The sequence below is a fragment of the Liolophura sinensis genome, chromosome 9 (assembly GCF_032854445.1).
Source record: "Liolophura sinensis isolate JHLJ2023 chromosome 9, CUHK_Ljap_v2, whole genome shotgun sequence".
Classification (NCBI taxonomy): Eukaryota; Metazoa; Mollusca; class Polyplacophora; order Chitonida; family Chitonidae; genus Liolophura; species Liolophura sinensis.
The window spans coordinates 24,633,077-24,656,264 of NC_088303.1; the positions used below are offsets into that span (position 1 = coordinate 24,633,077).

The 23,188-nt window shown below is 40.3% G+C and overlaps 1 protein-coding gene across 3 annotated transcripts in view; it reads right to left on the bottom strand.

Moving 5' to 3' along the window:
• LOC135475310 (stimulated by retinoic acid gene 6 protein-like) overlaps nt 1-21,744 on the bottom strand; it is a 35,227-nt gene extending 13,483 nt beyond the window's left edge. For 2 of the 3 annotated variants that reach the window (XM_064755158.1, XM_064755156.1), the window contains exons 1-8: nt 20,854-21,081; nt 11,650-11,797; nt 10,110-10,192; nt 9,047-9,192; nt 7,377-7,497; nt 4,598-4,643; nt 3,321-3,464; nt 1,274-1,350 (exon numbers count right to left, since the gene is read on the bottom strand). In XM_064755158.1, coding sequence (XP_064611228.1) covers nt 1,274-1,350; nt 3,321-3,464; nt 4,598-4,643; nt 7,377-7,497; nt 9,047-9,192; nt 10,110-10,192; nt 11,650-11,760 — 728 coding nt within the window. In that variant the 5' untranslated portion in view covers nt 11,761-11,797; nt 20,854-21,081. Of the gene's footprint in view, nt 1-1,273; nt 1,351-3,320; nt 3,465-4,597; nt 4,644-7,376; nt 7,498-9,046; nt 9,193-10,109; nt 10,193-11,649; nt 11,798-20,853; nt 21,082-21,635 lie in introns of those variants that run through there. The other variant, XM_064755157.1, reaches the window with a different exon arrangement.
• Between the last annotated feature and the right edge of the window lie 1,444 nt (nt 21,745-23,188).

Below are 23,188 nucleotides of genomic sequence, written 5' to 3' on the forward strand. Positions count from 1 at the left end.
GCATAACTATATCTAATTGCAAAACCGCTATTGGAAATCATGATATGCTGCAAGCCAAATAAACCAAGCCCAGTTACTATCACATTCAATGATAAAGCAACAGGATTAACATCTACTTCCTAAAAAACGGTGTTGTCATTCAAACGCTTATAACGAGAAAACTATCAGTCATAACTCAAATCTGTTGGCATGTTACTGAAAGAGCATGTCTTGGGCTACAATTTCGTGCCAGTTTCACATTTCTAGCCTCCATGGTTTTCGAGTTACGTTACATTGAAATTACGCCACTAAGTGTTTGTTATTTTGACTATATCTCAAAAAGCTCCTGAGATGGACAAAAAATAAAAGCAGATTCGGGATCAGTGGCCCACAATATACCAGAATGTGTAAAAAAAAAAAAAAAAAAAAAAGTAAATTTCAAATCTAGTTGTGACGATACAAATTCGGCCACTGGCAAGCTTCTTGCTTCTATTTGTATAGCAAATTTCAGACAATTCCGTTCAATGGTTCTTGAGAAGAAAATGTTTCATCAATTTGCTACAAAATCTAATATTGCCGCCAAACCACGTGATATAGAAAAAGGAATAGCAAGACTTAAAACTTCAGGTATTGGGCAAATTTTACTGCAAAGTTTCAAGTAAATCGGTCAAACGGTCTAGGCTGTAGCGTGATTACAAAATCCGAACAAAAGCAACATGTGTCCCCCAGGACTACCTGCGTCGACCCATAATTATTCACATGAATTTTAACACCATATTTCTCACACAATTAACGTCGTAAATGTGGGGGGAAAACACATATTTAACTTTTTTATTCATATGAACGTTTCGTCCTCTTCAAGGCTGGACTGATGGGTAGTGTTCCAGAACAGTGAGATTCCGAACTAGCGTAGTTAGAAAAAAATGTTCTCATACCTGATTTTTTGTCTATCAGCGAGGAATAAATTCAACCATAAGGTATACATCAACTTGATTCAAATCATTTAATATGTGATTATACATTATTTACATATCAGAGAGTAATACAATTTAAACCAAGCATCAAATGAATTAAAACCATTTAAAAATAAAGACAAAAGAAAGTTAACTTGAAACACTCTTTATGCGGAGTAAATAATTTGCCCTGTGATAGCACAACTGGCGTAGAAGATCGTGGATAACTGTTGATTATCAAGAAATTTTAAATCTCCATTTACAAAGTTTGAAAGAAAAGGTATTTGACCCGTCCCATCACCAGCATTGTAAACAAATGTCACAAGAAAAGGAATACTTACATTCGCTTAGGCAGTTTCCCATTCAGCAGGCATCTAGCATAGACAAGATGATGGGGCAAGGCCAGTCGCCGTTTTCCCTGCAAAGGATGAAAATATGATTCTGTTCACAGCAGCAAACAAACCATTGTTATGTGAGTATCATTTCTTTACTTTTGCAATATTATTATCACTGCCTTCAAGTTCAGCATGGAAGGGATAGTGCAACGACTGGTTGACCCGTATCAGTATAATGGCTCGGGCTGGGCGCCTTACTTGCCTTCGGTGAGGCGCCTCAGTGAAGCAGCACTAGATAAAAGAGCTGTGGAAATCCGTCCTGCAACAAGGAGGCACATTACATGCACCTTAAGGACTCCTTCGTCGTCATATGACTAAAAAATTGTTAAGTACGACGTTAAACCCCAAGCACTCACTCACTCACTCACTCAAGTATATCCCATTTTTCGGGGAGGGGGTGGGGGGTGTAAATAAGGTGCATCGTTATAATGATGTTTCAAACGACAAAAAGCCGGCCGATTGCACAGAATCTGTTACAACACGATTTCATCTCAAGTAAGAAAGAAATTCGTGTAAAAACCTTAAAAAAAACAACGGCTTCCTGTAAATGAACAAGAGCACCACGAAAAGACTAGACAGCGAATCGCTACATTCTAAAACGTTTTAGCCTATCGGTATGCTTAAATAAAAATGCTGACTACTTGAAGAGGCTCTATATGTAACGTAAAATTAGTCATCAATTAGTCTTAGTCTTCATTCACAATTTTTGTCTTAGCTGGGATATAGTACTTCAAGCACAATTAGGAGCTGATATATACATGCATGTAGGTTACTTTACAAGATGTAAAGCTTTTCGCTACGTGCGCTACTACGGGCAATCTCGGTGGTATGTGACATTCACCGTTATGATCCCCAAAATAGCGCCAAAACCAATTCGACAACCTTTCGCGACATAAAATAAAAAAGATAATAAATGTAAACATAATTACAAAGTTTATTCAGCCCATAATCGTTACATAGAAGTTCAAACAAAACAATAAAGAAAACACTAAGAAAGGAAGTTAATATTTGACCGTTAAACACGGTCTATTTCGTTAAACGCACTCACACTGAGTACTTGGGTGAAACTACTTCCGGCAGTTTGTTCACATTTTTTCATGCCTCTTTGATGGGCGTCTGGCGATTCTCACCAATACACCCATAAAACGTGATCATAAACTTTGACTGATAGTATCAAAGATCCATGGCGACTGGCAACATCATTGTGTGTTGGGAGTGGCTCGGTGGTAAGCTGCACAACTTCTAAATTTGTTTTTCAGCTTCAAAAAATAAATAAATTATATCATTACGTAAAAATAATAGAAACAGGCGAAAAATTTTACGCACATTTTGCAAACAGTGGGTGATCACAACAGTAAGCAGAGACGAAAGAACAAGGGTGCGTCCGGTTTTTCTCGAAGTTTTTAGCTTTAAGAATAAATACATATATTTGTTTTGGACACAGTTTGTAAAGAATGGGCGATAACTCTCACAACAGAAAGTCGAGTCGAAAGAACAAAGGACTACGCGCTTTGCTAGGGCTATGGTAGCTTAGACTTTCTTGTGCACACAAAGGGTGATTTATTCCTATTTTTCTCCAGTCAATAGATAGACTTTCAGAAATGAGACAAATAATAAAGTTAAAGCTGAATTTGTATTTTCCTAGCCACTTCCGGAAGTGATAAAGGATTTTGGACTAGCTTTCTAAATAGAAGATAAAATCATTCGTCTACAGCCAGATACATGTGCTTTTTTCAACAATTTCATACATAAATATAAACACATGTATTGAGAAATAAATACGCTGATAAAGTAGTCTAGTAAGTCGATTTAGGCCCCGTTAACTATTTATGAAGCAGGTTTCTGGTTGCAGCGAGCTCACTGATTTTTCCTGCCACTCCATTAAACGATTTCTGTAAAAGAAAGTGTTAAATCTTTTCTGCATTTTATCTAAACTGCCTGTTACAAACAGAAGTGCATAAGTTTGCTATTTATGCAATATATGAATGTTTACCTTGACAACAAATACCCTTGTTTCCCAGCAAATCCACAGCATGTAAACTGAATGGCCCACGATGACGAGAAAAAAAGCTGCCGAGGGCCATTGCAGTATCAGCTTGCTGTAGCTCAGGTTCAGTTTTGAAAGAAAAGTAGGAAACTGAAAAAAGACGAATAGTCCCAGTGACTAAAAGTGTAATTAACATACGTATCGCTTTTCAGATTGTATTTTTAACCAGGTACAACAGTATGTCTGCCAAAGAAGTCGCACGTTTTACAAGCGAAGTGTGAATTATTTGATTGTTGTTTTACACTGACGAAAATAGTCCGATGGGAGGAAACCTGGCAGAACTTGGGGAAAACTCAAGGGCAACTTCTGCAATTACGTTCTCACGTACGACTTGAGAGAAAGAAAGGAAAATCTTAGCTCGAACTTGAACTCACAGTGACCGTAACATCTATATTAAACGCTATCACAACTTAAATAGATATTAACAGCAGCTGAGTTAAGATACACGCCATCATCATGATCTGAAAAACTGTCACTACACTCTGGTTCATTCACACTCAAATTTTGCAGTATGTCAAACATATTATCGCTTTTATTGTCCCTCTTGCAAGTTTCTTTGTCCCTCATTGGATAAAATCTCGTCACATGAGTTTCATCAATACGCCATGTTGCACCTTTGGTGCGAAGAATGCAATGTATAGCAGCTAAACCGTGTTATAACACATTAGTTTGCATCCCGGTATATGCGTCGTCTTCTTCTGTATATGTACATAATCAGCATACAGACATATCTAAAACAATGATATATCATTGAAAACAGTATTAACACGAGTGTAACACGTGTTTTGTCTGCTCTTGGTTGTTGATTCGCCTTCGTTCTACATAAGTAATGTTGAGCCAACTAATCACCATAGTAATTATTTATGGTATATGAGAGCGGGAAAGGCCTCAGAAATAAAGTTGCGGGACCATTAAAGAAGAGGCACTCCAGCCACTGGTTTAATTCCCATATTGGACAGCCTCTAGATTGCACCGCTGTCGTATGTGTCAAAGTGGTCTTTGAGTACGGCGTAAAACACCTATCAAACAAATCAAATAAACACTTCTGTCACTTTGGTTTCCTCACCCAATAAATCCGACCACCCGTCATGGATGTGAAACATTCTGGAGTATGGAATAACTCAATTCAAATAAATAAATCAATAAATAAATCATAGTGTACAACACAGTAAGACATAAATAAGATCGGGTAATTAACAAATGAGGAATGTCTTGATACGTACATCAGTGTGAGGGCAGTCAAACATGTATATCAGCTGAACGATACACCTGCAACGAAGAGACGCAAATGCAGTTAGTATGTGAACTCAGACAGGGCATATGTGAGATGATTTAACAAGGCCGTTTGACAAATATCAGGCCACGTGAATTTCGTTGAGTCTTGATTACCCACACCTTACCAGACGGTCTTAATTTTAATAGTGCAGACAACACTAGGCACTTTATGCATCGATAAAGTATTAATCAAAAAGGCTAAAACACATACATTTTCATTTTTTTAATGGTGCATAAAAAAGATATTACAGTTCAAAGTAAGTAGAATCGCGCAAACTCAAAGCGCCGCCACGCTGTCAATTTTAAGCAATCAAGAGCGAGGTATTTCCATACCCCGAGAACGCAGTCGTTTCCGTTGACGTCGCACGAACATTTTGTTTTCCCTTTTAACTGTATATGTGCTTGGGGTGCGATATAATCAAAGACGAACACCATAGAAAGTAAAAACGGAGCACTAACGATAGTGTGATAACTGACAAATGCCCACACCTAACCGGTGAAATACGGTCTCTTCTATGGGTTTTATAATTTCTACAGGTTCATGTAAATAGTGGCAATTTCACGCAGCATGAAGCTGAATTAAGTAAAAAAAAAAACAAACAAAAAAAAAGAATGCAGTGATGTTAATTTCAATTTATTAAACGTCAGATCTAGATTCACTCAAAATGCTGTATTGTTATCACTTTAGCATATAATCACTTTAAAACAATGCCAAACTATTAGACCTCGGGCATGCTTAGTCCACCAGCAGAATCCTGTTTTATGCAGAAATACAATGCAATTAAAGACGTACAGCATAGAGAGTAAAACCAGAGCAAAGACGACAGTGTTACAGCAGGCAAGTGATCACACCTAAGATGTACAGCATAGAGAGTAAAACCAGAGCAACGACGACAGTGTTTCAGCAGGTAAGTGATCACACCTAAGATGTACAGCATAGAGAGTAAAACCAGAGCAACGACGACAGTGTTTCAGCAGGCAAGTGATCACACCTAAGATGTACAGGATAGAGAGTAAAACCAGAGCAACGACGACAGTGTTACAGCAGGCAAGTGATCACACCTAAGACGTACAGCATAGAGAGTAAAACCAGAGCAAAGACGACAGTGTTACAGCAGGCAAGTGATCACACCTAAGATGTACAGCATAGAGAGTAAAACCAGAGCAACTACGACAGTGTTTCAGCAGGCAAGTGATCACACCTAAGATGTACAGCATAGAGAGTAAAACCAGAGCAACTACGACAGTGTTACAGCAGGCAAGTGATCACACCTAAGATGTACAGCATAGAGAGTAAAACCAGAGCAACGACGACAGTGTTACAGCAGGCAAGTGATCACACCTAAGATGTACAGCATAGAGAGTAAAACCAGAGCAACTACGACAGTGTTACAGCAGGCAAGTGATCACACCTAAGACGTACAGCATAGAGAGTAAAACCAGAGCAGCGACGACAATGTTACAGCAGGCAAGTGATCACACCTAAGACGTACAGCATAGAGAGTAAAACCAGAGCAGCGACGACAATGTTACAGCAGGCAAGTGATCACACCTAAGCGGTGAAATACGACCACTTGTCAATGTTCCTCGCTCGACAGCGTGTTTCCGGCTGCTCCATCAAGGCGTACCACATGGCCTCGTGAGCATTCAAGATTAAAAGTTGACTTTTGACGAAGCAGTCAGAACAAAATAACCCGTCGTATGTTATATTAATTGTTGTCTTTTCTTTTATACCCCGTCGACAATGCTTCATGATTCAAAAGATCGAAGATACTATTCAGTTCGATCGAGAGTTCACATGACGTGTACATTGCTCTGCTGTCATTTCTAAATTTCAACCCATCTTGACTGTCTGAATAAATAATTTCCAGATTTCAAACAACTCTTCCATACTGTAAGTGGTAGGCTTAGCCACTAGTTGCGATACTCAAACAACTCTTCCATACTGTAAGTGGTAGGCTTAGCAACTAGTTGCGATACTCAAACAACTCTAAAGATGTGCAATGACCAAAACTTTTTCACTTTCATAAAGACCATCAGATTTTTGGGTTAAACTTAAAGTGTATAAAACCCATCAAATAGGTAGCAGAAAATTATCGTAAAAATACTATAATCCATTTGTTTTCACACTTTTCGGTATTATGACAGTATACCTAGCCACTGGCGGTATGGACCATGTATACATTATAATTTGCACATTTGACTGCATTAAATTCAAATAAAAAAGAGAATACGTAATCAGATGAGTGGAGACAATTTTCATCGGTCTATCTCAAGATGAATGTTAGATTTTCATGGTCATAGAGCTCAGGAAACCACCTCACCACGCCTAGAAACTGAAAAATCTTCTAAGGTAAAGATGCATCAGATCCAGCTCGACTATGACTTAAGGTGCTCTATACATAGTTCAAATAGTCCAGGTTGATTAACGCAGGCTATTTTAATCGCAGGAGGTTTAACTGGAAGTCGAGTGTGTATCGGTCTTGCAACTGGGAAGATTAAACATCTTCTGAAACATCCAGCTGTACCCAGTTCCTTCGATCTACACAAACCTCTACGTCCAGTTGGTGACAGTTGTTTACGACTTGTTCAATTGAACCCAACTGATTTGGATCGCAAGTCAACCGACCCATGACTTAACAAAATAATGCAGAATTTATCATAAATGACGGGCAAGGATAAATAGACTCAAGATTTGATTAAATCAAGATAGCACACGAGACTTACCACGTCAAGGAATAGCAAGCTCCCAAAATCCCCCCAACCAGTTTGTAAGGTGAGTTTAAACACGCAAAGATGGGGTAGAACACCAGACTTGTTTCCAACATTGCCAAAAGCAGGAGTAAAGCTGACATGAGGAAGAAAATATGGAATAACTTAAAAGGAGGTATCCTTAACTTGTAGAAAGACAATCCAATGTTCAATAATTACGTTTACGAAACAACACATTTCAAGGAAACATATTGCCGATTGAAGCAATAATTGTGCCCCTGTTTTAAACGTCATCTACATATAGTTCAGACTTTTAGATGTCTTCTCGCAAGCATCTGGCCTTGAGTGCACAATCGAATGTTCAGTTTTATCTTGGAGTTTCACTACGACCCGTCCACCCACTCAAGTCGCTATATTTACAGACACTGCCAAGGATTGACTTTTTTGACTGATTTACCTTCCCTTGTATTTTAAACGACGGGAGATGTTCGGTGAACTTTAAATATCAGACAGGAATTTGCAGCGTAATGCAGGCAACTTTTGTTCTGCCTTAGGCCAGACAGAACACTGAGAATTACGAAATATTCATAATGTATAGTAGATAGAAAGGAAGATCGTGTTTGGTTTACTAGGCTTATGACAAGCTTTCAATCAGTCATATTGTTTACAGGTGTGATCCACGAGTGAACATTGTACTGTGGGAATCTCTCTGCTGCGTCACTTGCATGCATTCTGGTCGCTTGAACAGCTTAGACGAGTGACGAATTCCCCTTTGTGATTCTTTTGATTGACATTTTTTTTCGGTAAATATACGCATGGGGCGATTAGTTAGCAATTATATGCAATTCATTTTTGTATTTATCTGACATAACTCAAAAAAATCTGAGTTTCTGTCCTTTTAAGACATCATCAGAGTAATCCATCAAGATCAACCGGAGATCAACTTAAGCTGTGCGAAACAATGCACAGGACCTCATTGCAGTGGTCGAAGAATTGCTCTCAACGTCTGTCTGCTAAAACGGCCATGTTCCAATTTTAGCTGATACATCAACAGTTCTGAATCGTTACTGTCGTTGATCTGGGACGTTATCACGTTGTCTGTTGCCCTGTCAATGGTTCCAATGGGAACAATCCACGAGTTTGTCTTTTGATGGATAATGCCCGATTGCCTTCCACAAGATTTGAAAATGGCGGTCACTGGCTATCACATTATGGGGTTTACTATCCGCGAGTAACTAGGTAATATGAAATCAAAATTGCTTCAGAATTAAAGGAAACTTAGGGTTCCAGTCCAGTTTTAATCATTTTTTTAACTTGGTACTCTTTATTTATTTATTTGACAGGAAGTTAACGCCTTACTTATACACTTGTACGAAAGCCCGGCGGACCGCAACTTGCTGGCACACAACCTTACGTACGACCAGAAAGGAAGCCAGCGCGAGCTGGACTCGAACTGACTGCGTTGAGCTTGTGAGAGAACTGGCCAAAGTACTGAGTGTCAAATCTGGTGTCCTTGGCACAGCGTTGTTGTGAAAGTGTCAACCAGCTCGGTACAAGTCACAATGTAAATGTTGAAAGCGACGGTAAACCACAAACAAAAACAAGAACACAATTACGAAACTGGTTACATTCGTGTCAAATACTAGTGATACATGCAGTACCGGTACACTAAACGTGAAACTGACTTCGTTTAACCCAATAGGGAGCCACGACGTCTTCACCCCAATACTGGTCACGATTCACAAGGAGGGCGAGGAGCCTGTTCGACATAGCCCCGAATGCCGCAGCATGTGCCCAACGGTTCGTATAGCCATCCAGGAAGTCCACTGGCCTACAAGATAAAAGTGCCACAGATAGGAATCGGTACCATATTTACACATCCGTTTTTCGGAAATGTAATTATTTGTATTTTAAAGTCTGCCTTTTTGTTGTGCAGCCTGATTTTTTGTTGTGCAGGTGCGAGCTTGGTATCAAGCTGATGGAGACTGTCTAGACTTTGGACACGTTATTTTATCTGATTTATTTATTTATTTGATCGGTGTTTTACGCCGTACTCATGAATATTTCACTTATACAACGGCGGCTAACATTATAGTGGGAGGAAACCGGGCAGGGTCCGGGGGATACCCACTGGCAGACCTTCCCGAGCACAGCCGGAGAGGAAGCCAGCAAGAGCTGGACTTGAACTCACAGCTACCACATAGGTAAGCAGGTTTTAACGATGAAAGTTTGAAATTCTGGGCGAGAGACCATATAGTGGTGATAAGGCTGCGAGGTCAACCTATGTCAAGGTTTTTATGGCTGCTTTCTAATAGCTGGGCAAGGTAAGCACCTAAGCTTACTGGCCACGGAATGTTCCGAACTGAGTTACAACACTAAACGTTAACATCAGCACTTTTCTTTTAAATTATACTGCAAAGGAATTAATTCTGATAATTGGAATGTCATGCTATTTTTAAAATACTAATGAATTCTACGAAATCAGCACTTTTCTTTTAAATTATATTGCAAACAAACTGTGATAATTTCAACGGCATGCTATTGTTAACGCACACTTTCACTATAGACCCAATGTAATGGATACGTCTTTATCTGAATTATTGAATTCGTTATCTTATAGTGAGTGTGAGTCCCAACTGTACATTTCTGACATTCTATTCGGTTTCAAGAAAAGGGTATTAAGCGAAATTTTGTTTCGTATAAAGTGTAAGTACATGTAGCTCTGAAATCCCTGGGGAGAAAACTTACACGACCATCCCAGGCCTCCAAGAAAGGCGTCCACATTTGGTATTTTTTCTATGCAAAATTGCAAACGCCGCGATGATGGCAATCTGTATTAAAACACAAAAAGAAGCAAATGGACCCATAAAAGAATGAGGTGACAACTGAATTAGAACGCATTTTTTCTGTGCAAAATGGCAAACACCGCAATGAAGGCAATCTGTATTAAAACACAAAAGAAGCAAATGGACCCATGCAGAATGAGGTGACAACTGAATTAGAACGCATGGATGAAAATGGTTAATATAATAAGCACAATGAACCCAAAGAAGGCGAAGGATGGATTCTTGCTCATGCACTGACTAACGTAAAAAGTCTTATAAATTACTACGGTTCCGTTGAAATACCTGGCTATTTGAAGTGATACATATAACGAAGTAAATATTTCTATTAAATACGTTCAACTGCATGCACAAACATGTTATTAACCGTGTCTTGTCACCAATGTCCCACGTAGAACCGCCACACCCCTTTATGTTGTATACTCTTGTCTTAAATTTGATGATAATGATTATGCCGCATTATGAGATTTTAGATATTGATATGATATTACACACGACAAACTTTGCAGGTTTAGTATGTTAGTTATTGCTTTTCTTTAACAGAATCCGGTTATAGATAAGCCAAATATGTAAACTTACAGATATGATATTTATTTGACAAGAGAGAGAGAGAGAGAATAGCTATTGAGCTAAGCTTAAAATATAGCATGATTCAGGCAAACTGGGGATTCTGGGGATTCTGTTATCGTGGCAGATTATTGTGTTAAATATTTATTTATTTATTTATTTATTTCACGACCAGCATTATGGCGGGAGGAAAAGGCACAACCCGCGGGAAACCCACGACCATCAGCAGTTGTTGACAGACCTTCCCACGTACGACTGGAGAGGAAACCAGCACGAGCTAAACCTCAACTCACAGTGGCTGCATAGGTTATTTATTTATTTGATTGGTGTTTTACACCGTACTCAAGAATATTTCACTTATACCACCGCGGCCAGCATTATGGTGGAAGGAAACCGTGCGGAGCCCGGGGGAAACACACGACCATCCGCAGGTTACTACAGGACCTTCCCACGTATGCCGGAGAGGAAGCCAGCATGAGCTGGACACAACGACCGCATTGGTGAGAGGCTCCCGGGTGACTTCACCGCGCTGGCGTGCTACCCACCTCGGCTACTTAGGACCTTTCTGTTAAATATAGCATACACATTCCATTAACATAAAGATTGTATCAGATAAACAGTAAAATATGTTGAAAATAACACTACTGTTGTAATAACAGAAATAGGCTACATTTTAGCATTACTCAGACAACAGTCATTCTGTTAAAACTAACAGATTATTTTTTTTTCAGTGTAAAACTTATTTTTCGGTACTTGATCTGATTTGCTGAGCGTGCTACTCTATCCACACAAAAACGCTTTTTAAAGAATACGAGTTCCTGTATTCTTCGATGCCTTGCCTACCAACCATCAACACAGAATAACATACATGTACTCACCGAAGGGATCAGGGCAAAGTGCATAAATGTGGACGGCTGAAGCAAGACACGGCACTCGACTGTGACATTGACAGTCGTTTTGTTCATGTCGTACATGTTCAAGTCGTACATGTTCAAGTACAACGCGACGATTGCCTTGCACTACTGTCTGAAAATATTAAAAGAATATATACATACATATATATATATATCGTTGGTTAGCGCGCTAGCTCAGCGTAATGACCCAGGAGCATCTCGCCAATGTGGTCGCTGTGAGTTCAAGTCCAGCTCATTCTGGCTTCTTTCCGGCCGTACGTAGGAAGATTTGCCAGCAACCTGCGGAAGGTCGTGGGTTTCCCTCCGGCCTCTGCCCGGTTTTCTCCCACCATAATGCTGGCTGCCGTCGTGTAGGTGAAATATTCTTGAGGACGGCGTAAAACACCAATTAAATAAAGAAATAAAGTCGCAGTCAGAACAGCAAGAGCTGGAGTCGAAAACGTGACCTATTGGTCAAGACCTTTGCGATAGCGAGGGCCGAAAGTAACTATTATAAATTGATAGAAATAAGACTGCAAATATGTGTAACCAAACTTTGCAAATAGTATCAAAATAAGCTGTTGCAAAAATAATGCATGAAAGAATAAATATCGCTTGGTTCGTATCAGGATACAATCCTAGTACATGTAATGCACTCTCGCTTTCCCTAAGCCCTTCCCCACAAATATTTGTAATACATGTAAATCCAGACATAACGTCTCTCTGAGAAAATGGTTTCCTCAATAAAGTTGGAATTAACCTTTAGTTAAAAAGTGCAGAAATGAGAAGGCATGGTTTCAAGTTTCCAGCTTCTACAATGCTGACATTTTATTTACGCTTCAATATTAAATTTGCTTTATGCATGAAGTTCGAAAAGCATCTGGACTTGAAAGTTTTATTGGCGTAGTCAGGGCTTATTTTTTTTTTTTTTTTTGATTGGTGTTTTACGCCGTACTCAAGAATATTTCACTTTCACTAGCGCGCTAACCGACTGAGCCACGGAGGCCCCCAGGTCAGGGCTTATCAATACAACTACATGTACATGTTTTTCTTAGTTTTTTCCTGAACCAAGTCGACATGTTCCAATCTGCTATATATAATTGATTGTAAGTGAGTCTTATTTTCTCCCCTGTCGTAAACGTAAGAAAGAGAGAAATGGATATCGCATGTACATTTATAGTTCACGTACGCATGTGTGTATATATGTGCAAGCACACAGCTAGCTTAGAATAGAAACCGAAAGAGAACCTTTCCTTACTTGGTCGTCGCTACCACAGACGTTATAATACAGGGCGATAGCGAAAGAGCGAGATATCGACGCCAGGTATCGAGGCAATAAAGCGAGTTAGACGTACTTCGCCCTGTATCACAAAAGCTCGATTCTTCGAGGAAGCAAGGTAGCGAAAGGTCCTCCATTGGCTGGTATTGGCCTATACTTAAAGGCTCCTAGGCTGTTAGGCCTAAAGTCTGTTTATTTATTTGATTTGCGTTTTACGCCGTACTCAAGAATATTGTGGTGGGAGGAAACCCGGCAGAACCCGGGGGAAACCCTTCCCACGTACAGCCGATGAGGAAGCCAGCATGAGCTGGACTTGAATTCATAGCGACCGCATTGGTGAGAGGCTCCTGGGTCTTTACGCTGCGCTAGGGCGCTAATCGAATGAGCCACGGAGCCCCTCACCCCCACCGCAATGTCTGAAACCAATTCAAAATCCGATTAATTCAGAATAAAAGCCCACTGCGGTGAAGGACACCACCTTGCCCTAACTATACATAATGAAATTAACAGTACGCCTGCTTTATTGCTCTACATTATACTGCAATTACACGCTGTGACCACAAAAACTGGCACCTGATGATCAAATAAATCCCCAGCATCATTTACTGATATTTGGGCCTACAAATTTCCAAAGTAACTGCTTTACATCACCATGAAAATGTATGACGGCTTACAACATAGTACTATAAGCAGACTCAAAAGATCCATCTATTAAAATGTACCTGAAGAGATTATCCGCAGGCGCACCAATATACATGTAGCCCTATTATCCGCCGAGACACACGTTTAAGGAGCTTGATCTCGTGTATGTACTTATACAAGGGAAATAACTCCTATCCAGTGGTACTCACCTTTTAACGAACATAAAACGAAAACCGAATTTATGAGCATCTAGAAGAGTTTACGGTCGAGGACTTTTAAGCAAAGGCAAAGTAATATCCCTGTGACGTATTTATTATGCGTTGTACAAACCGCCTTGAAGTTTTGTAAATCTGTAAATAAGGAACTTTCCGAGTGGTAAGGGAGAGTGGGGCACTACAGTCTTGCTAACTTTGGAAGCTCAGGTGCGAGTTTCAGTAGTTACATGGGTAGTGTGTAATCGATCACGTTATAACAGACTACGTAAACTTTCATTATACACATCATGGCCAGGAATCTCACGTGTCCACAGTTCCGCCAGTAAATGAAAAAACGTTCACCTGAGAAATGTCCGTCTTGCCCCTGGGTCCGTTTTGCCCCATTAGACATTTGGCACATAACTCTGCACTGGTATCATGCCTTTTATTCCTCTTGTTTCAGTGAGGTAAACAAACGATTTGTAACACAAAATATAACAACACCGATGGTAGACTTACACATGCGGTGTGAAAAAGGTACAAATATCAATTTTTTCACTTCTATAGACAGTGTTCTCAATAACCTTTTTTCACATTTCATTAGCAGATGAGTTTTAATTATAAAGCATACTTGATTACAATTCATAAGACTCAGTTGTTAGAAAGAATTGGAAAGACTTCAATAGACAATGAATTCAGTTTGTTGCTTTACTGGGGTTGTATGCATTTGTATACATGTGCCAAGCCATGCAAGGGTGTGGAATGACACCTAAACCCCATCCCCTTTATTTTGTTAATTATTTGATTGGGGTTTTACGCCGTACTCAGGAATATTTCACATTTCATATTTTACGGCGGCTAGCATTATGGTGTGAGGAAACTGGGCACAGTCCGGGTGAGGGGGGGGGGGAGGGGGCGAAGAAACCCACGACCATGGGCAGGTTGCTGTAAGACGTTCCCACGTATAAACACTCTCCCAGGCTAGAGATGAAATGCGTTTACTTGGCCCATAACACAAACATAAACTCAGATGTGTAGCTTTGCTTTCAATTTTTAATATGTAGACCAATGGATGGTTTTAATTTTGGCGTACATATATATAAATATATATATATATATATTATTTTCTTACTATATATATAAATGATTAAAATAAAAAAGTTGGTGCAAATATATACTTTTAGATATACAAGGACCACGTGATCAACAAGCTGAGAGTTCGCAATGCCCTAGATCACTATAAACTCCTGTGTTAACTGCAGATATTGTAGATCCTTATGTTGGTCCCTTCGTTTCTTTCATTTGTACTGAATGTTGTGCATGTTGTTGTGGTTAAGCAACTTGTCATGCACTAAGATAAAATAGAAGTGATAGGGCCTAAGTGATGGACTGCTCAATGGTTTAATAGGTTTCCAATAGTTGAATACATTGCACTTCTTTATCTTCCTCTTTGTTGTTCGTTTTAGTACATGTAGTGAATGTGGAAGAGTTTAAATTATAGAATGAGAAGTCAAATATAAGGCAGATTGGAATATCTAATCTAATAGAATAATTAAAAGATTCATGTAACGTTATGTTCTCTTGTGCGCCTGCTCTATATTTAGGCGTATAGTTTATAACATGGTTTGAGCTTGGATAATTTTACACTATTAATGAAGAAAAATAATATGTAAAAGGCTGGGAGTTTAATATGTTATCGTAAACTACCATTTCAAGCTGCAGTGAAAGTTTACATTATACATAATTCATATGTTGTAAAGATCATGCATCATATACGTTTATATAAATAATGGCTCTCCCCACCTTTCCTCTGATTTGCTATGATTGTTGTTTTCAAACTGGTATTTTATTCTTTAATCATGTTAATAGCCTAGAGAGTGTTTGCCTAAGTGAGGGTATTTAATTGAGCATATGAGGTAACGGGGCAAAATGGACAAGAAAGAAGGGCAGTTGTTGAACCAAATACGTTATAGTATACCGTATCGCCGAACAATGACACGGCTGGCGTTTAGCCTAAAATCATCCGCGCATAGCTAATCATGTGAGCTCTTGATTTACCGTTTAGACAGTCGTTTAGCTTATCTCGTACCCTGAGCTAAAATGTAAACCTTTACTAATTGTAATGTACACTGAACATCTGAACACGTGATGTGTTACAGATTGAAAGCATGATCATTTTTGAATGCAGTGACTGACGGATTTACAGATGACAAATATAGCCTAGCTGGAGATTTTAAAATCAGACGAGACCTGCAGTATAGAACTGTTTACTCAGACGGGGTCTACAGTATAGAATTGTCTGCTCAGACGAAGTAAAGTTTACACACATACTTCAACTTTGAACTTTCTGTCTCAGCTCCTCTTACACACACTTGGCCGAGATACACGTGGGAGCCTACAAAATTTCCCAAATTATCCCCGAACCGCTATATACGTCTATACCATACTGAAGATACTTGTACTGTTAAATACCAGTGCCGCTGCATATTTGTGCAGTTATGCACCCGAACCTCTGTATATAACTCGTAAGGTTACAAATCTGTACCGTTGTATACAACTCGTATGGTCACATATCCGTACCTCTGTATACAACTCGTATGGTTACACACCCGTACCGCTGTATACAACTCGTTAGGTTTTATATTTGTACCGCTATACATAACTTGTAAAGATACATATCCGTACCATTGTATCCGCCTAGGCCATGTATCATGCAATGTGTTGTGTAGGCCTACATCTACTGAGCCCTTTGACAAATGCATGTAGCTTCTAAATTATGTAAAGCAAGAATGACATTAAAGCGAGGTAGTGGGATCAGTGCTTGAAAATTGAAACTCCATTGTATGATAGACTTCGATGAATACAGCTTATGTGCAAAATACAGCTTTCAGGTTTGTACCGTATTCGTGTTGTAAGGCTCCAAACTTTCAACTTTCGCGCCGATTTTTCCACACGAGAGCGTGTTTGTTTACAAACGACCCCTCCTCGTAATAACAAAGTACGCGCAAGAATATAATTTTATCAATGAAACGCACGAACAAATGGAACCCTACAATGTTCTGTCTTGACGTAACGATCAGTTAATCACCAGCTGGACGTTTTATGGACGACATGCTGAAGCTTGAACGACTGCTTGAGTTGTAGAGAAGGTTGAAACATACAGACGGGAAAAGATCAATCAAGATGATACAAAACTAGTGGAATTGACTTGTTGTGCAGCTACCTGTTAGCGGAGAGGCTAACTGTTGTGTTTTGAACAGAAGACGACGACAGGTTTGGAGTGACGCGAGGAGCGAAGACGACATGACAGGGAAGGCTGCCCATGGCTTGTGAATGCAGTGCTTGTGGCTTTGTGAGCAGATGCGAAGGGGTGTGACAGAACTCACTACATCTTTACATATAACTACATAAAAAATCTGTGAAAACTTATGCTTATGCTTGAATAATTGTGCTCCACAAAAAATGTTGACATATATGTTGTGTATCAAAAGATGGGTATTCCTTTGCCTGCAGCTGTACATGTAAACAACAACGTCAGGGGGAGGTCACTCTCAGATTTATCATTACCTGACGTCGTATTTATTTTATTTATTTGATCTTACGCGACACTCAAGAATATTTCACTTACACGAGGGCGGCTAGCATTATGGTGGGATGAATTCGGGCATAGCCCGAGGGAAACCCACGCTCACACGCAGGTTGAGGCAGACCTTTTCACAGAATAAATTGTTTCTTTGCTGCCATTCAGGAGTTTTTAGTCTACAGATACATTCGTAGGAATGAAGCGTGTTTAAATTTTGGGCATGTATCACTTTCAGTGATGAAATCTGGAAATTACTGGCAGGTAAATGAATGAAGGCTGTCATCCATCCCATCATATACATTGCACACAAGAAGGTAAATCAGTTCAACTAGATTTTGTTAACATACACAACGGAATCTGGTCACATTTTTTAAAACAATGATGCATTAGACAAAGAATCGAAATACTCCCAAAGGAGAATTCAAGAGGCAATCCGGAAAAAGAACTGAGATTCCTTCTCCCATCATGGGAGGAAACCAGGCAAGCCCAGGGATAACGAATGGCGTGAGGAAACCAGGCAAGCCTTTTGATGGATTCCTCTGAGAATTAATTGCTTCGCGTAGCCTATAAGGGTTGGCCATAAGGCCTCGGACATAAATGCAAGTCTTCGCTTGGAGAGGCAATTTATAGATATCTCCGTCTTCTTTGCTTATGTGAGCCTTGGTACACAAATTTCAACAAGGGGTATAACTTTATTTGCCCAGAAATTTCTTACATAGCGCCCTTGTCACTGGTTACGTCTCTTGTTATTCGAACAAAACGGTAGCTGTTTTCAAGACAAAGTAGTGGGTGTTCTTTTAATATTTCTGTGTGTGGCTATTGAAGAGTTAGAGTTCTGGGATATAAGGCTACGACGGGCAGACTCAAGGGTTCGCAGCAAGACGTCCTCTTCATGCATGGAAATAGCCCTAAACCTCCGCCTAAACCTTGGTGCAGGAAGGTTACTGGCAAGTAATGTGGCTCGATCACAAAACTGCTCAACACGGAGCAATTGGCACACGGTGTTGTGCAGCTGTCACAAAGTATCATGCAGTGCCGCTCCTGTGTGGCTTGATCACATAACCGCACAGCACGGAGCACGTGTCACAGGGTAGGCTTACAGGGCAAAATAGCATGCAGAACCGGTACTCTTTGGCAGTCACAAAGTTTGGTACAGTATTGTGGGCCTCGATAACATAACATTTCTGAGTAGTACCGCTCAGAACAGTACACTTGCTACCGTGGTACCACAACTTTACTATGTAAATATGACAGCCATACATAAAGACTGTTGCCGAAAACAGAAAAAAAACTAGCCGGTGAATTTAAGCCAGCAGTTTTTAATCTGATAAAGTATTATGCAACATCTTCAGATACAGGACGTGCTTTTCCTTTGCAGATCTGCTAACTCGGGTATGAAGAAAGAGCGATTAATATAGCAGGGCCTACGTCCCACCTTGGTACTAAGCTCTATAACAATATCGTTTTCAATAATCATCCTAATACAGTAATATGTACTCTATTTGCGAGTTTTGCTAGACAATCTTTATTTTATTTTACTTAGTTTGCTTCGGCTGTACCAGTAAAGCGACATCAGAGAGTTTGTGCGATACTTGACAAGGGACAGTGTGTTTTTCAGGTGCCTCTCTGGATCCCTTCTTCCAGGAACCTAAGTGCCGTATAGTGAAGTATTCATGAGTACAACTCAAATTACCTAAGTTTAATCAATAAGAGCAATAGTTGTATCACATTGTTTCTTAAAACCATGCAGTTTGTAGATCACTACTCTCAATGAAGAGTGACTGAAGTGGGTAAACTTAAGTGGCTTTGTGAACAGCCAACAATTCCCCAAACAGCCGAAATTGGATCTTAGGGGATCCGTCCAAACGTAGTAAATTTTTCTCCTGGTCAAGCACATATAATGAACATAAATTAATAAATGCTATAAACATGCTATTTTCATTGTTGTATTCTTTGATAGCCAAATAAGAATTTTACAGATCTGTCATTTCCGCTGAATTCGTGCATTTCCGTAAATCACGAGACAGCGGTTTTGTTGCGTCGTTGGCGTGTGCGGCTGATAGACACCCGGATCCAAATAAAGATTAACACCAGGCCCCGGGATTAGCCATTGGTTCGTGGTTCCGTGACAACGTAAGATTATTTAACGTGTCACAGTGACCTTTAATGAAGGAATAAATAAAAATAATAAAGAATTCGGGCGATATGGGAGAACAGATCGAGCTCACGTGGCCTAGAAAATAATCGATCAACGTTGTACTTGTGATAAAATGACACACAAGTAGAGTAGGAACAAGTGACTGAAAACTTAAGGCCGTGAAGACGAATTTGATGGGTGATTTTTGTCTCAAACGTCCTGACAAACTATCACCGTAATTGCGAATGGTTTTCATGTACTCAAGAATATTTCACTTATCCGACGGCGGCCAACATTATAGTGAAAGGAAACCGGACAGAGTCAGAGGGAAAACCACGACGACCTGCTGGTTGCCAGTAGATCTTTCTGCACGAGCTAGACAAGCTCACAGCGACCGCGTTGGAGATGCTCCCTGGTCACTGCGCCCTGCTGGCATACTAACGCCCGAGGTCACCGAGGTCTCCCATCAGGTTTATAAATGGAGCGCAATCTCACGTTGGCTTGGAACCATGCTTGGTGGACCAAAAGTGTGACCAAAGCTAACGTCAGAGCAATCTCGGACTACATTGCCCAGAAGTAGGTAGGACCGAGTGAGGGAGGTGCTTAATCGATGGGCTAACAATTCTAGAGCATGATACAGTATATCGTCTATAGCTGTACAGCTATATGTACACGTGGAGCGTAGTCCTGGTTGTCGTGACCGTGTCGTTTATAACTGGACCATAAATCTCTCTGTGTACACAGACTAGTTCCCTGTGTCAGATAAATCAATAACTTCAGTATTTACACGTAACCTAGATGAGGTTTTGAAATCATAATACCCCTGTGGCATTCGAGATCACGTGCCTTTCTAGGCGATATTACGGTACCGATACGAGATAATCTTAACAGAGGCAGAATGTACATTTCTATTTTACAATAACCCCTGTGGCTGAAATGCCTTGGTATATTTTGTACTTTGTCACGCGAAGGGTCTACATGTCCTGTGACTTTATCGCGTAACTGCATCAAATGCCATAACAAAAACTAAAAAAAAAGACCAAAGCCGAATACTCAGTACGCATCAGTGGTTGGTCCAACTTTGTCAGCACCCAACCAAGCAAGATAACCACCTATTAGATGGATTAAATTCACTGCAGTGAACACAACAGACAGAAGACATACATCAAATACAGATCCACCCCCAAGGTATTTATGTCGATTGCAGACCTATATTAACGTTTTAAAATCGACACTCTTAAACTTTATTGATATAATCGAGCCCCGAATATCCCACGGTCATTAATTAGCAAAGGTAACCACCTTGTCTAACCTGAGAGAAACGAGCCTGAGAAAATTTAACATATATACTGACCGTCAGAATCTGAGCATTCCGTGCCTGAAAGTGTATGGGTACCTGCAGTAGCAACGTCCGGGGGAGGTCACTCTGAGCTTTACCACTACTAACACGATTTTAGGGCTAACGTTATAATACAATCTCTCGCTACCATGTCCCTATGCTCCTGGAGCGCTTTATCAAACTTGTGCTCGAAATCTTCCTACAAGTAAACATTCAAAACTCCGGCTCGACGTTTTCCTCCAGTGCCATGTTTAGCCAGCCTTTGATATGCTGGCCTACATCTGGACACAGACTCAATTACACCTTCCGTTTTTCGGGAGGGAATGTAATTCTGTGTATTTTAGGGTGTAAATCTTTTTTTGCTGCCAGCCTGCTGTTTTTGGTGTACAGGTGCATGCTTGGTATGAAAACGATGGAAATTGTCTAAACTTTGGGCCGGTATGAGTTTTAATGATGAAAGTTTGAAATCCTGGGCGAGAGGACATAAGGAGACAGGTGGTGATGAGGCTGTGCGTGACGTTCCCTTGGGTTTGCTAGGCACCCCTCCCAGCTGCCGGCATAGAAAGGTCCAGATTTTGACGGTCAACCTATGTCAAGATGTTTATGGCTTCTTTCTCACAGGCTGAGCTAGGTAGGCACCAAAGCTTATTGGCCACGGAATGTTTGAGACTGAGCTACAGAGCTAAACACTAACATTGTTGCTTATGGAAAACTAATGGGGATCTGTGGCCATCTATTCTATTTCTAAGGCTAGCTATAGAAGCCAGATGTGCCCTTGCTCTCTCTTGAATACTTACCCTAAAGCAAGAACAGCGATATTTTAACGACAGTGGTGAAATTTAGTCGCGATTAGGTCGAGATTAGAGCGACATCGTGAGATTCACTCCAGAATATCGTGCAAATCTCGCACGCTCGTTGGAATCTCGCGCTGTCGAGTGAATCTCGCGTCCTCGTTGGAATTGTTATGGATATGTCGATGTACATGATCTAGATCCACAATTTCATTGTGACCCAAGCGCACTTGATGTAGTGGCGAGTACACGAGTCAATTAAAGTCGTATGTGTTGCAGTACTCGGTCGTCGGTTGTATGTCATTATGCTAAGCCCGCAGACCTAAACATGGTGTCAGAAGTGAAGTGACTGATTGTAGCATATGGCAGAAATTCATCGCAGCTCACAGGACCGAGCTATTTGGCATTGTTATTGAATTTCATGCGATCGCCCAGTGAACCACATGTAACGCTGTTTACAGTGGATGCCGCCATATTGGGTTTCGACATTAGAAGCTTCCTTGATGAACTTTTCGCTTGACATACGACGTGTATTTGTCATTTTGGTGAAAGAAAGAATATTACCAATAATACTTTGAGAACTTTTACGGTGAATTCAAGCATTTACAGACTCTGTGAATTACAATTTACGCGTGAAAGGGCCATCAAGGAAATGGCTACGTATCAGATACCAGCGCCACAGCCGATGTCTGTGAAAGGCGATGTCTCGGACAACTGGAAGAATTTTAGAGCATCGTGGGACTATTATGCCAAAGCTGCTGAACTCACTGAGAAAGATGAATCAGTTCAAGCCGCAATTCTATGCAGTGTGATGGGTATGGAATGCGTAAAAGTGATGAACAGTTTAGTGACATTGTCAAATGAAGATAAACAAGTGCCAGGTCGTATTCTAAAGGCACTTGGAGATCATTTTATGCCACAGAAACATTTACTGTTCGAACGAGTGAAATTTGGTTATGCAAATCAGACTGATCAAGAGTCCTAATGTGGTTAGACTGAGACAGTTAGCGGAAACCTGTGAATTTGAGACATTGTGTGAGAGTTTGATTAGAGACAGGTTAGTGATGGGTACTCATGATAGCTCAACTAGAGATAGATTACTTCGAGAACGGCCAGTTCCAGACTTAAATCGTTGCATTGAGGCTTTACGTGCATGTGAATTGTCAAAAGCTCACAAAGAACAACTACGCAGTGCAACAACAACTGTTAGTGATCCACAAAGTATGGTACATGCAACATCTAAGCAACCCAGAAAGGAGAGAACTCGGAACAAGAAACCAGATCACAAGACACACACGAAGAACACAAACTCATCAGGTTCAAACAAGCACACAGCACACATTGTTTGCCGCTATTGTGGTCAAAATCATGTCAAAGGCAAAGATAATTGCCCATCTTATGGCAAGACCTGTGAGAAATGTGGAAAATTGCACCATTTTTCTTCTGTTTGTAAGTTAAAGACCTACTCAAGGAAGAAATTGCATCAAGCCAGTGCTCACTATGATGAGACAGACACTGATTCTGACGATCTGTTGTTTGCTATACAGAGTATAGGTGCA